This window comes from Engystomops pustulosus, chromosome 3, assembly GCF_040894005.1.
Source record: "Engystomops pustulosus chromosome 3, aEngPut4.maternal, whole genome shotgun sequence".
In the NCBI taxonomy this organism is placed as follows: Eukaryota; Metazoa; Chordata; class Amphibia; order Anura; family Leptodactylidae; genus Engystomops; species Engystomops pustulosus.
This window is the reverse complement of record NC_092413.1, coordinates 129189991-129206274: the sequence shown is the minus strand read 5'-3', so window position 1 is coordinate 129206274 and position 16284 is coordinate 129189991. Positions and strand designations below refer to the sequence as shown.

General features: G+C 39.4%; 1 protein-coding gene across 4 annotated transcripts in view; it reads right to left on the bottom strand.

Annotated features, from left to right (window-relative positions):
* The window catches only part of IMPG1 (interphotoreceptor matrix proteoglycan 1), a 236679-nt gene that overhangs the window by 120905 nt on the left and 99490 nt on the right, over positions 1-16284 (bottom strand). For all 4 annotated transcript variants that reach the window (XM_072142085.1, XM_072142084.1, XM_072142086.1 and 1 more), the window contains exon 8: positions 10530-10588. In XM_072142085.1, the coding sequence (XP_071998186.1) occupies positions 10530-10588 (59 nt within the window). The remainder of the gene's footprint in view (positions 1-10529; positions 10589-16284) is intronic.

Here is a 16284-nt window from a genome sequence, read left to right as displayed (position 1 = left end):
TTTCTCACTTGAAGACAGGAAGGCTGAAGACCTAACTTGCCTAGGAATGGTTGTGTCAAGTAATTTTAAGACCCAACATACATTTTCCATGTATTAAGCAAATAGTAAGCATAAATTTGAGCAGTGGTTTCCAAACCATCCACTAAATAATATATAAATTGGTAATTTAATTTTACCATTGGGATTTAACATTGGTTAACTGATACTGATAGTGTAACGCCATGCAAAGCCAGATTCATGACTTTTAAAGAGCCGCAAAAAAGGCACATAGTCACTCCAGCCCCCTGCTGGTGTATGTGCTGTAACTTTTTATGCATTTTGCGACTTTTTTTGAAAGAAAACTCCCAAGAAACATTTATTAAAGGGCCAAAGCCACTTTAATGAATCTGACGGCAGCAAAGCTCCAAAGACAAATATAGAACTATCCCAAATGAAATGTAATGAAAAAACAACCCCCATACACATTATGACCTTATTACGCAATACTAGAGCATTTTGTTGTCTAAAAGTGCTAGTTATCTTGTAGCACGCATCTGATCACGTCCGGCCAACAGAAAAGGAAAGAAAGGGCATATCTGAGAGGAACAGACTTTCTATGTTATTCTTTAGTTCTTCAACTAGGAGAAGGACAAAGCAAGTAATAGTTTCAGCACACATGCATTCTAGGTTATATTAAGAATATACTACTAGATGTCATACTCATATAAGATATTATTAATAACTGGCGAAGAGACAATTCGTTAGACATGCATATTAATGTTCCCAAGAAAGAGAACATCTACTTTCCCATGGGATGTTAAGTATATAAAACATTTTTTATAAGGTGTAGGTCACAATCTGATTTGGGAGCTCATTAAAACTGCTCAGCAATTACAATGACCTAAATAATTTAACATGGTTTTAGCTATTTTAAAGATGTTACCGTTAAAACTGTGGAAATAGAATTGCAATTTAAATTTCTCATTTATTTAACGGGGTATTCCAGGAATGTGAACTTCTGATACAAAAATTAATACAACAAAACTCAATGTCATTAATCACAAAATGGAGCTTAACTAGTTTTCTTTCAAGATTCAGAAACATTTATGGGTTTTCAAAAGTAGACAGGGTTATCTCCAATATGGCCACCATCAACAACTACAACTCCCATAACCCTTCAGTTTTCAGTAACAGCTCCCCCCTCTTATGCTCTGCTCTTAGTGATTATCTAACAACATGACCTTCTCTGTTACCATAGTAATGATGTGTGTAACTGCCATCACTGCATATTACTTAACTGAGATGGGTCTCACCACAACACTAGCCATATTGGATTTGCTGCAACGAACCAACTACAAGCAACTACTGGTCATATGACCTGCCCAGGCAGGTGCAGGACATGTGATATGGACTTGTGACCAGCAGCCATCTTCTGTCCTGTGTCTCCTTCACAGTACCCAGTAGCATTTTAATTCTCCATTACAGACCACAACATTTTTCTGCTAAAATTAGGACAACTAATTACATATTAGCTTATATTTTAATGACCCATTTAAATAAGAATCATACAAAAGACATAAAATATATTTAATGAAGATGAAGACATGCGGGGGGCATGGCTGGCTGCCCATGGAGTAGGAAGCACACTAGCTTGCTACGTGCGTCCAGACGCACAGAAGTGGCTCAAAACTGCTCACCGAGTAATTAATTTCACCAAGAGACCTTTCTTACAGGTGCCTATATCAAGCAGCGTGATGGAGAAACTAAAAAATAAAGGTGGCCCGAATAAACTGATCAAATTCTTCCCATCAGTGAGAGCGGCCTCACCACTTGGAGCACAGCCTACATGTCTGATGATGCAGCTTCTCCAGATCCATCTACATGCTTAGAGGTGGGCTCACCGACCCATGCAGTTACCCCAGGTCTGGCAGATCCCGGCAATGAAGAGGGTAACTTAGAGCCCTGGAACTCATTCATCGTTCCAGGCTGCCATGCTCTGAGTGTGCCAGTCTCAGCAAACTACTCCATAAACTGGCATGGACAATGTTTAAGCCAGTGATGGAAGATCTGTTAAAAACTTTATTAGGTGAACTACACTCCTTATTGCAAAAATAAATACATGCAACAGTTTACACTTTCAAGGCAGAATGTAATACCCAGGAGAGCATATATTGCAGGTAGAGGACAAAATGGCAGAGATGACTGAAGCACATAATGAATTTGTGGATGCAAGTAATATTTTGGATGTATCGGAGGTGGAAGATGTTTGCTTCAATTAGCTTTACAGAGGTCACAATTACCAGTGTCATGGCTTTATACTCTGCTCGGTTTTTAGAATGGTTATGGAGTGTTTGGCAGCAGTGATCAGGTCTTCTTAGACAATATTGTGTATAACAGTGGGGAGGGTTGCCCATAAGATTTGGCTCTTCGCTGATAATCTGATAATTGCTCTTACTAAGACCTCTTTCACATTTGCGTTTCAGATCACATCAGAGTCTTATCAGAATGCAATCAGGGTTTGATCAGTGAAAAACTGACATTTTTCTTTAATCAGTTTTCAGTCAGAGTTTGTTCAGTGTCTCTGTTCACATTTTTTTGGTCTTTTCAATGCATTTTCAATGCTTTTTTCTCACGCACACAACTTGTGTGAAAAGGACTCAGAACTATGGTATATCTTTTCTATGGCAATTGATCAGTTAAAAACACATTGCACTTGCACGTGTCTTAGAGTGCAATGTGTTTTTGATGCATCTCCATAGACTTGCATGGTGCGTTTCTCATGGACATGACTTGCAAAAGTAGAGCATGCTGACAACCAAACACACACTTGACCTCTGTTATTCCTCTGGGTAATGTGCAATACTTGTTTATAAGCAAATACTGTGACCTTTTCTGAGAGTTAGACCTTCTACACCTCTATACAGGTTACTGTAATCTATTTATGATGTATATTTAGATATTTGACCATTGGTGGATTTTTTCTGTGTATGTTGTCTTTTTAAATCGATTTGTTTTAAAGTATTATCTTATGCTTTCTACATTTTGTTGTTTCCTTTTTTTGTGGTGTTCCTAGAGCAGAGTGTAATAACGAAACATGCCACTCCTCCCCTCCATCTATCTGCTCAGCCATCGATCTATCTATCTATCTATCTATGTAAATCTGCAGCATAGCACATGATGGGACAGATTGAAGATTTTGCAGAGGCACAGTGTATCACTGCTATCTCTATCCTTTCTGCCATTTCCTGCTGCCTTGAGGTGAAGAAGGGAGGCTAGACTGTGGATTATTTGTTCATTTATACGTGTATGGAAAGCTAATGATGTACAGGGAAAGATAAGAGTATAGGTGTTTTGTTAGGGCTCCTGGCAGCATGTGGCATTCATGAGGAAATCAACTGAGAGCAGAAAGGAGAAGGGGTGTCTCAAATGTACATTCTCACTCCGTATTCAGTGTGGATGGGAAGTATCTAGCAACGGCCATCTGAGGAGTCACTGATAACAAGGGGAAGGCTGCTGAATAGCAGTGAAAGGAGCAAGATTCGGGTAAGGCCACATTTATACGACTGTATCGGGGACGTATGTATGGCCGCAAGACTGAAACAGTGCCACATACACGTGGCACCATACCGCTCCGTACAGGGAAAAAAGATAGATTTCCCTGTGTTACGAACCATACATTGTGCATTTCTATGGAGAGGAAAAGGGCCGACCCCCCTCTCCTCACCATCGCGCCAGATGTATGCCCGCCAGGCTACGGCCCGTCATGTTCATTTGTTATGTGGCTGTGAATATTGCAGATTATATTGCTGATCATATGCAGGGCTGTAGGCAAACAAGTAAAATTGAATCCTGATAACCCTACAAATAAGCCAATCCATTCTTAAAGGGGTTGGTCACTTTTCCTCATGTATTTTGTAATGTGTGTGGGGGGTAGAGTATTTGGTAATTTACCAATAAACATGTATTAAAAGTTCTGCACTGCTTTTATGATATGTGAAGTGAAGCCTCTTGTCTTTTCCCTTATCAGTCAGACATTCCTGTCCATAAAATGGCTGCAGATGGAGGGTCATGTGATCTGCAACTGGCGATTGCTCATGGACAGTTAGAGATCACATGACCCTCCACCTGCAGCCATTTTATGGACACCAATGTCTGGCTGATGAGGAAAAAGACAGGAGACTTCAGTTTACATATCAAGAAAGCGAAGCAGAACTTTTAATAGGTGTAGATTGGTAAATTACATAATATGCTGCCATATTCTGCCATCACACATTACCAAACACATAAGCTAAAGTGGCCAACTCCTTTAATAATAGTATCATTCTTACAGAAGAGGTTAGAGGAAAATGTCAGCAAATTCATGGGGCTCCATACTTGGGCATTACAAATTAAGGATAGGCCCTTGCTATGGAAGCAGAGTCCAGTCCCCAGCACCCTGTGACAAAGAACTATGCACTGTCTGCGATCATAGGCTGATCACAGATAGTGTAAAACAGCCCTAATATCACAATATTTCACAGAAAACATACATTTCCAACATCTGAGCAAATGGAGAAGAGTCTACGGGGCAGATGGAGGCTGTAGCAAAGCTTTCCTCTAGCTTCTCCCTGTTTGGCCAAGCATAATTTATGGGACCCCAGGGATCACATGCTTCTCCCTGTACCCTGTTATACCTTGAAATGAAGGGAGCAGAAGGTCGCACATGCGCCGGCTACTCTGTATATCTCTATGGTTAAGGTGGATATTGCAGAGTATGGTGCTTGGCTATCTCTGTTAGTGTCAAAGAGATGAATGGGGCAACCAGCGCATACACGACTGTCTCATCTCTGGGTATGACAATGGTAGGAGCCAACTATGTTACTGGAGAACCAGTAGTTTGTAACTCAAAATCAGTACAAGAAAGTTAAGCAAATTGTCTGAACCAATAAATAGAACAGCACATGCTATAAACTGACCTTCAGACTACAGAGACCTAGCATGTAATGTTTATCGTATAGCCGCTGCTTTATTCCCTATAAAAGAATAGGACTAAGCAGTTACTGATTGTATAAAATGCATTCTGTTATGTAGATGTTATATAATAAAACATCCTGTGCAGATGTAACGGCTATTGATTAAAGGTGTATTCGGAGAAAAGCTTAGCTAGAATCCATAAACATCTGGGTCACATCAATATGTTAGTGTCTTATAAAAGGTAATAGCTCCGGATGGAAATACTCTGCTTTCCATCTACATATTGACAATTGTTGAATTCATCTGAAAATGTGATATAAATATGTCAAAGTAAAAAAAGAACATATAGGGGCACATGTATCTAATTTTTGACTTTGCACTTAGCACTTTTGCACCTTTTTTTGGCACCTAAGACAATGAGGCACATTTACTTACCCGGGACCTGCGCATTCCCCGCTGTGTGTTGTCCGCCAGAATGCCCATCTGCCCCCATTCATGAAGATCGTGCGCCTGATTTCCTGCATGTGTCGCTTCCCCGCTCAGGTCCGCCGGAGTTCCCCTTCTTCCTCCCGGTATATGTGAGTACATGTCTTGCGACACAAATCGAATTGTTAATTGTGAAAAATCGGGAAACCCAATGGAAATGCGGCTCTGGGACCCTTAGTAAATAAGCCCCAATCTCTTTTTAAAGTTCACCATGGTCTAGCTTTCTACAGCTTTTCTTGAGTTATCACCTGAATCGAGATGTGAAAGTGACTCTTTTTTAAAAAGTCGCAAAAAACGTTCAGATTTTGTTCCCCTTCCATGAGTAAAAAATAGCGTAGAGCTGTTTGCAACTTTTGGAGACATTTTTGTATCAATAATGAAAATCCACATAGATTTAACCAGCATTAAAAATCTCCATCTAAAATAAAAAGATGTACAAAGCCAAATATATGATACATCGATATGTGATTTACACGTTATTTTCATTGCTCTTTATTATTCTATTCTTATTTATAGGTTTTGCATATTCCTAACTAAATTTTATATTGATTGTCCTATTTTGCTTAATTCACTGGGTCTCACATCTGATGAGTGGATCCTTGCGTGGATTTGTAGATTCAGTACAATTTTTCAGGCATCAACTTGAATCTTAAAGTGTAACCGTCATTTGCAATCAAAGCGAAGCAGAAGTAAAACTGTAACTAAGGGGCACTTTTCAGCATGTTCCTTTACAAACTAACCTGAATTTCTCAATGATGTATATATGTTTACAACACTCCCTCCACACAATATCAAAACTCATTTCTGATTTGCTTTGGATGATTCTTTCAAAATAATGGCTAGCTAATACTATCATTCAACCAAGAGTTTGTAGTGGAGCTTGTACTAGATGGGGTTATTTTACTTCTAGAGATGAAATCTTGGATGATTTGCTCATCTCTACTTAAATCATATGTAAAAATCATATGTAAATCCCATCTTCTGAACACTCTGAGCAGTATTGGACTCTGAAGTATGATAAACCAAGACCCTTAGGCTGATTTCATGCTACCATTCAAACTCTGTTAAAAAAAAGTAAAGAAAGGAAGTTTAACAGAAGTTTAACTTATCAGTTAAAAACTACATTGAGATCAGTGTAAATTTTGTGTAATCCATTAAGGTCAGTTTGCCAGGTATCTGTTATCCATAATTTTTTTTTTCAAATGGAGGAAAAGTATTGTAGCCTCCGTAATTGTTCCAGCCCAAAAAACGCATAAATAACGAATACCTGCCTAACGGAAGACATTCAATTTACAGTGATGTTAATGGAAGTTTGAATTGATACATTAACCTCTGCTCTTGTTTTTTTAACAGAGTTAAGGAACGGAAGTTTGAACTGTAGTGTGAAATGAACCTTACTCATAGATCAAGGCACTGTGACTAATCCAGTCACTGTGGTGATCTTCTTCTATTTGTTGTTCATGCACACCTTCCTTTTAAAACGAACTTTTAAAATCAATTCCATCTGCCTGATGTAAACTCAAACAGTGTGAGTGGGGAAGTCCTCCTGATCATTGTGTCAGCCTATGAAGCTGCAGCATGGAGGGGCTCTGGTAACACCTCCAGAGTCCTTTAGCTCCTCAGCATAATTTAAAACGTTGATTTTAGTAGGAAGGAGGCCATGGATAACAACTATAAGAAGATTACCACAGTCATAGACCCTGAATCTATTAATAAGTGTCCCTGGTTTATCATGCTGGATTTTGATGGTGTATTTCCTTTAATTTTAGTATTAGTTCTCATTATACTTGAGTAATAAGTGTCATTTGTATAGGATAATTAGACTCTCTACCGGGAAGTTCTGGGCTGAAACAAAAAACCTTGTATTACCCACCGTACAACAGAGAACCTAGTTAACATATTGGTCCACATATATTAACTATTATTATTAACTGGTTGCGTCAGTTTTCTGACTGACCTTGCACAGAAAAGGACATGAAAATTGTTTGCACATGTACTTATGAAGTGTCTCTGACAGCTTTGTGCAGGGGCGGACTGGGAATTTAAAATGGCCCTGGAAAAAACTGTAAAAGCGGCCCCATTTTATGGGCGGAGTCAAGACAAGTGGGTGTGGTCAGACAATGTGGGTGGAGTTAATATCGACAAATTGATGGTACATATAGAATAACTCATTTAATCCTGCCTTCTATATACAAAATAAAACTACTAAAATACTTTCTCCCATATACAAGCTAACTTCTATAATCCTGCCCCCTACAGGAATATAGATACTATAATACTGCATCCTATGTACCAGAATATAACTACTATAATACTGCCGCCTATGTACGAGAATATAACTACTATAATACTGCCCCCTATGTACAAGAATATAACTACTATAATACTGCCCCCTATGTACAGGAATATAACTACTATAATACTGCCCCCTATGTACAGGAATATAACTACTATAATAATGCCCCCTATGTACAAGAATATAACTACTATAATACCGCCCCCTATGTACAAGAATATAACTACTATAATACTGCCCCTTATGTACAAGAATATAACTACTATAATACTGCCCCCTATGTACAAGAATATAACTACTATAATACTGCCCCCTATGTACAAGAATATAACTACTATAATACTGCCCCCTATGTACAGGAATATAACTACTGTAATACTGCCCCCTATGTACAGGAATATAACTACTATAATACTGCCCCCTATGTACAGGAATATAACTACTATAATACTGCCCCCTATGTACAGGAATATAACTACTATAATACTGCCCCCTATGTACAAGAATATAACTACTATAATACTGCCCCCTATGTACAGGAATATAACTACTATAATACTGCCCCCTATGTACAAGTATATAACTACTATAATACTGCCCCCTATGTGCAGGAATATAACTACTATAATACTGCCCCCTATGTACAAGAATATAACTACTATAATACTGCCCCCTATGTACAAGAATAACTACTATAATACTGCCCCCTATGTACAAGAATATAACTACTGTAATACTACATATATACACAGAAGTGAAAATGAAAAAAATCAGTATTTATCATATACAACTACAGAAAACACATGAGATCCTCACCTATTGCATCCAGTGACATCAGGTGACGTATCCCCGGATTGTTCTCGTTCCTCATCTTCTCCATTAGTTCCACCATTACCTTGTCTCTTCCTCCAGGTACACAGCATTCCTGCAGAGTTTACCACACAGACGTCTTATGTTCTGCACTTTCCCATTTTCCCTTCTTCTGCTACCACCTATACTGTGCCCCAAATACTGTAATAGAGCCCCCTACAATATTAGTACCACACAAATAGTGCCCCATAATGTAATATACTGTAATGGTAATGGCCCCTGCCCACCTCGGACATGCAATTAGTAGCCCCAGCCCGTCCCGGACATGCAATGAATAGCCCCATTCCGCCCCGGACATGCAATTAATAGCCCAAGCCCGCCCCGGACATGCAATTAATAGCCCCAGCCTGTCCGGACATGCAATTAATAGCCCCAGCCCGTCCGGACATGCAATTAATAGCCCCAGCCCGTCCGGACATGCAATTAATAGCCCCAGCCCGCCCCAGATATGCAATTAATAGCTCCAGCCCGCCCCAGATATACAATTAATAGCTCCAGCCCGCCCCAGATATGCAATTAATAGCTCCAGCCCGCCCCAGATATACAATTAATAGCTCCAGCCCGCCCCAGATATACAGATATACAATTAATAGCTCCAGCCCGCCCCAGATATACAATTAATAGCTCCAGCCCGCCCTAGCAATAAAATGAATGCCCACAGCCATGAAGTGAATGCCCCTAGCCTGCCCAGATATAGAAATAATGTCCCCAGCTTGTCTTGTTTATATAATCACTTCCCCATTTATACAATGAATGCCTCCAGCCTATAATTAAAAAAAAAAAATCATAATACTCACCTCTTGTTCTTCGGAGGAGGTTTCTTCCTGTCCCCGGTCTTCGGTGGCTTGGTGTAGAGGCGCAGGATAGTGACGTCACTATCCTGCGCCTCTTATAACCAGCAAGCCGCGGAGCTGCAGGTGGCCGGGAGAGCTGACGGCTGACACGGTACGTGTCAGCGCTCCTCCACGCTACACAGGTCGCGCAATGACGTCAGTTGCGCGACCTGTGTAGCTGCATACAGGTAACACACAGACGCAGAAGCAGCGGTGCTGCGCTGCGTCTGTGTAATAATCAATAGTACCTGCATCGCACGATCGTACGATGCAGGTACAATAGATTATGTTTAATTCTGTAGGGAGGGAGTGCGGACCGGCCCCGGAACAGCTCCGGACCGGCCCCAGACCGGCCCAGGACCAACCGGCCCACCGGGAAAATTCCCGGTGGGTACAATGGCCAGTCCGCCCCTGGCTTTGTGTCACGGCTGCAATATGTCCAACAAGACTGAAAAAATGTGCACCCGGGTCTGACCAAACACTACAAGCATTCCGCTGCAGAGTCTGACCAAGCGTTACATGTAATACAGCGACTCAACAGAATTTTGTCGCACGTTCTATATTAAAGGTGCACAAAAAAAAGCACACTTCCCGAGCAGGGTGCACCATATTAATGAAGACCGTGCACCACTTTTAAATTATCTGACTTACTCTGCACACTCAACACGCAAACAGCACCTAGTGCAGTTTCCACTAGTTTTGGCCCTTTGTGGACCAACTACTTAGTGCACACTGCTCCTTTAGGTGTAGAACTTTGTGATGTGTCAGGCATAGTGCAGCCACAACACAATATTGGCACAAACACTTTATAAATACATGTGCAAGCAGTTTGCACAGTCTTTTTAGTGCAAAGCCCAGTGTGTTAAATTAAAGAAATAATAGCTTTTTACTGGCATAGGATTAAAAAAAAACAATGATGCAAAGTGTTGGAGTTGATGAAATTGATGAAAGGTTTCCTTTAAACAGGGTTTCTATGGGGATGCTAAAGTAATTCAGTAATGAAGCTCAAACATATCATTTTATTCATATCACATTTTTAGTTATAAACGTCTCTCTCTCTATAAATACATACTTATTTATAAAGTTGCATTATATACAAATATTTCACTTACCTAAAGCGGAGAACCTGTATTTCCTTAAATCCTGGAAGATTCTTGAATACCTTCTGCATCTATTAAAAGAAACAACAATTTGTTGTGTTTAATAAACTAGTATCAGGAGTGTAGCATCAATACCAGTGAAAAGGACTTCTTCACACATCAGCGGTTTATATATTTTATTAATGTACTGTTCTCTTCCATTATATGAAAGTGTGAGAGTTTATCAGATTTTGCTGCAGCTCAAGAACCATCTTCTATTTGATGTGCTGTCCATCTAGTCATTTAAACAAAGTAATACAGAGCATCAGACAATCAATAAAATGTGAGACACGGCCAGGATAGAGCGTCATGACAACACATTATAAGACGGGTGGCTGCTGGCGTGAATGTGCTAGAATGTTCATTGCAGTCATTGATTTCGCTGTTGTACAGAAATAATTAATGGCTTTTTGTTCTATATTTACAGATAAGTAAACGTGGTCAGAATTTTTAAATATTACAGAAAATTGGCTTGACTTTTTTACACCTTCTTCATCTGTATAAATAGTTAATATGGGTATCATTTTGAGATCATTCAAATGACATGTATAAAGTACTACTAGTCATTCACTTTTATCTGCAGCATCTTTGAGGATGACTCGGAAATTCAGCATATAGTATAAACTCAGTTTTTTTATTGCTAGTTCAACTTGAATACAGGTTCTTTTAGTTTGAACTCTACACAATTATTTAAGTGCATATTTTTCATTTAAAATTATAAAATCTAAATACATCTATGGTGGATATAAAGTACAGTAACAGAACTGTGGGTACTGTTATGGAGTCACTGTGACTTCATGAGGCTTATAAAAATAGAGTATGGTCTAATTTATGACTACACTCACATCGGTGTACACCACCTTATACGTACTGAGATCAAACAAATTGGGACAGTAGGAAAAAAGAGAAGGGAAGGAGGTGTGTGAGTGGACTGTGGTGTTATGAAAAGTAAATTTTATTATTAATACATGTAAACCATATAAAGCTCATATATGAAACTAAAAATATAAAAATCCATGGTGCCTTGAGCACCCATATGAACTAAACATAATACATGGTTGACATGTATTTATAATAAAAGTTTTATAACACCACAGTCCACTCGCACACTGCCTTCCCTTCTCTTTTCCCTACTGTCCCAATTTGTTTGTTCACTGTGATTTCATGAAAATACCTCAGCATCCAGTTCATAAATGCAAATATTCCTCACCAAATCCTGTAACACAACTATTGTTATATTTCCCTTATTGTGGCCACATCAGGTTAAACGTGGCATCAAATAAATGGTGTATATATAATTCCTGGCATAAAATACCAAAGCAACTTCTGTTTAGTCCATGTTACTAAGATGGAATGGATTGGTATATCATTCCTTTATTATTCCTAAATAAACAGAATGTGGCTTTTTCTTATCTATATAAAAGTAAAATTGTCATAAAGTATCATTTTGCAGCAGTGCTTATGTAGTATGGATCATCATATCTATTGTTTAGAATTTGTATTTTGTTCAGCTTTTGGGGGGTTTCAATGTGGAATTGTATTATTGAAAACAATAAAAATATTTATAAAGTCATTTATTGCAAGTTCTGAGGTAAATATTACAGTATCTTTACAAAAAATGTCATTTCTTACATGCAGAAAGTGAAAATGTCTGTAACACTCTGTATCCAGAGCATCTAACTTTGAAAGGAATCTGTTCCATATCTTTACCATGTGGACCTCCCCGACAGATATGCCTCAACAATAACTTTAAGAATCGAATCCCACATTTAGGATGTATAGTTTTCCAAATTTGAAAGCAACCTGTTACTCATGAGATTTACTGTGTAAGCAAATTGTAATAAAAATATCCTCTTTAGTCCAAATATTTCTCTCTAATATGCAAATATTTTCCAGCCGATGCCTGCTAATGAACTACGGTAGCATGTCATTAAAATAACTGAAAGTTAACAAGTAGGTTTCTGTAAATATTTACATTTAGATAAATAATTTATAATATAAGTTATTATTTATGCAAAATTAAGTTCATGAAGATACTGAAAAATTAGCAGAGCTTTACTTCTGGGAAGTTATTACTGAGACTGATTAAACTGACATTAGTCTCAAATACAATGTATTTAGTATATCAATAGCAAAATACAAAGCTATTCTTATGTGATTTTGTACATATACTGAATAATTTTTGTGTTATATAATGTGTATTTAAAATTAAGAAGATTTATCTTAAAATCCAAATGACTATTGTGTTTTAAAAATATATAATGTAAAAATTTAAGAAACAAAAACAATTCCTTTCTGAACTTTCTGTTCAGACTTGGTTCTTTTACACTTCAATGGGAGGCAAGGCTGCAGTAACAGTGCACGGCCACTACACTGAACATTGAGCTATGTGCTCCTGGCACTGTACTGTTTGCAGTTTTAAGCCGACCATGGACCCAAACTGCTTATCCCTGCAGGAGCTGGTTACTAGTCACCCACTATTCTGATGTCAATGGCCTATCCTGAGCATAAGCTTTGAGTAAAAATGTCACCATACACAGCTAAATTATAGTCCTCCTTCAGCTTGATTTTGTAGCACAGGACCTTGACTAAATGTAGTTTCCACACTGTCTGACCATGTTCTAACGATTTACCATGTTTTCAGTGTTGCACTGCATGACCAGATTATGTGGGCTTGGATTTTATGGCTTTCACTGTGCACCCCAAATGACGTCTACTTTATTCTTTGGGTTGGTACGATCACAGGGATACCAAATTTGTATAGGTATTATGCCACTAATAACTTTTTTATACTTCGGTGCACAGAGCTGTGGGTCATGTAATTTTTTGCAGCTTTTGATGATATTTTCAATGCTACTATTTTTAGGACTGTACTACCTTTTTCGTTAAAGAGTCACGGGGTGCAACGACCATCACCAAGACGGTGGCGCCCATGCAACGCCATATTTTTGAAGCCGCCGGCTAAGCTCGGTGCTGCAATATGTAGCATAGACTGACCGGCTATGGAGAGGGCTCAGCCCCCTGAGCCCTCTCAATGTACCCACAAGCAACGGTAAGGGGTTAAAAGATATACAATTTTCCAAAGTACTTTCTGTATTAATTCCACAATTTTCTAGATCTCTGCTTGCTGTCATTCTGGAGAAAGCCTTTATGCTACTTTCTGTGGACAGAAATCTGTCCATGATCATGTCACACAGGTGCTCTCCTCGTAAGTATCACAGAATGTAATCACAGCTGTGTTATAACGAGCTGTACACCTGTGTGACATCAGATGATAATGGACAGATTCCTATCCACTAGAATCTTCCTACAGAATGACAGAAAGCAGAGCCGGATCATAGGGGGGGCTCCCGGGCGTGGAAGGTGAGAACAATCTTATTTTATCTGTGACTGTATATAGTTAATTATGGGGGGATTGTCTGTATATATTTATTATGGGGGAGGGTGTTGTATATAGTTGTTATAGGGGGATTGTATGTAGTTAGTTATTATAGGGGGTCTGTATATAGTAAAAGGGGGTGTATAGTTATTAAAAGGGGACTGTATATAAATATTATAGGGGGTGTTTAGTTATAGGGGGACTGTATATAGTTATTAGAGGGGGTGTATAGTTATTATAGAGGGACTGAATATAGTTATTATAGGGCTGAATAGTTATTATAGGGGGGTGTATATAGTTATAGGGGGGCTGTATATAGTTATTATAGGGGTGTATAGTTATAGGGGGACTGTATACAGTTATTATAGGGGTGTATAGTTATTATAGGGGTACTGTATATAGTTATAGGGGTGTATAGTTATTATAGGGGGACTGTTCATAGTTATAGGGGGACAGTATATATGGGAGCTGTATATAGCGGTTGCTTGGGGAGCTGTATATAGTGATTGCTGGGGGAGCTGTATACAGTGATTGCTTGGGGAGCTGTATATAGTGATTGCTGGGGGAGTTGTATATAGTGATTGCTGGGGGAGCTGTATATAGTGATTGCTTGGGGAGCTGTTTATAGCGGTTGCTGGGGGAACTGTATACAGTGATTGGTGGGGGAGCTGTATACAGTGATTGGTGGGGGAGCTGTATATAGTGATTTCTGGGGGAGCTGTATATAGTGATTGCTGGGGGGAGCTGTATATAGTGATTGCTGGGGGGAGCTGTATATAGTAATTGCTGGGGGAGCTGTATACAGTGATTGCTGGGGGAGCTGTATACAGTGATTGCTTGGGGAGCTGTATATAGTGATTGCTGGGGGAGCTGTATACAGTGATTGCTTGGGGAGCTTTATATAGTGATTGCTGGGGGAGCTGTATATAGTGATTGCTGGGGGAGCTGTATATAGTGATTGCTTGGGGAGCTGTATACAGTGATTGCTTGGGGAGCTGTATACAGTGATTGCTGGGGGAGATGTACATAGTGATTGCTGGGGGGAACTTTTTATAGTGGTTGCTGGTGGAGCTGTATACAGTGATTGCTAGGGGGGCTGTATACATTGATTGCTGGGGGAGCTGGATACAGCGGTTGCTGAGGGAGCTGGATACAGCAGTTGCTGGGGGAGCTGGATACAGCAGTTGCTGGCAGAGCTGGATACAGCGGTTGCTGGCAGAGCTGGATACAGCGGTTGCTGGCGGAGCTGGATACAGCGGTTGCTGGGGGAGCTGTATACAGCGGTTGGTGGGGGAGCTGTATATAGTGATTGCTGGGGGAGCTGGATATAGTGATTGCTGGGGAATGATATGTAGCGATTGTTGTTCCCTGTCTGGACTACCATGGGGGCCCCCACCATATTTTGCGCCCAGGGGCCCCCACCAACCTTGATCCGGCCCTGACAGAAAGCATATATTATTATTATTATTATAATTTATATATAAATTATGTAACTTTTCACCATACAAAGAATATTTTATTTAGCTGAAATCGGAAACCCCTTTAAGTCCTTTACAAACTTTTATAGGTTTCTCTCCAGGATTATATCTTATATTTATGTCTTCCCATAAACCCTGACAATATTCCTATTCCCTTCTGAACCACAGTATCCCCAGATGGGACTGGGACTGAATAATTATGCATCCCACAGTTTTCAATGTATTAATTAGCAAACATTTTGTTATACAATAACAATTATTTTTTGTCTCTGTACCATTTAGAAATGTGGAAATGTTCAAGGAGCATGAATACTTTTGCATCCCATCAGTAATCCTATCTCCTTCAGTAATCCAAGGAATTTGAGTTAAGGCAACACTTCAATGCAGATTTGTGTTTAATGCACTAAAAGGTTATACAGTATAGCACAATTTCACCCTTTCCAGAAGGGCATTATAAAGCTTGATAATACTATACTGCAAAGCAATGTTTCACCCTTACCATAATGCCCTTCTGGAAAGGGTGAAATGTTGCTATGCTGTATCACATTTTGTTGGAATAAACACAAGTTTTCATTGGAGTGCTGCCTCTATTCAAATTCTTTGGATTATATCCTGGTAAAGCCAAGCCTGGTAAAGCCAAGCCCCCTCATGAATACACCATTTGTAGTGTACAGCGCAGCAGTGTTAGTTAGTGTTACTGGATGTTTCCAGTAACGCTATCATTGTAACACTGATGCGTTTGTTTTAGCACTAGGAGCTGCTTACTTTATTAAGTAAGCAGCTCCTAGTGCCGTTTTCAGGGTGACAGGTCCTCTTCATGACATCTCAGCTATTTTCCAATCCAAAGGTCTTAATAAGGCTCTAAATGGCC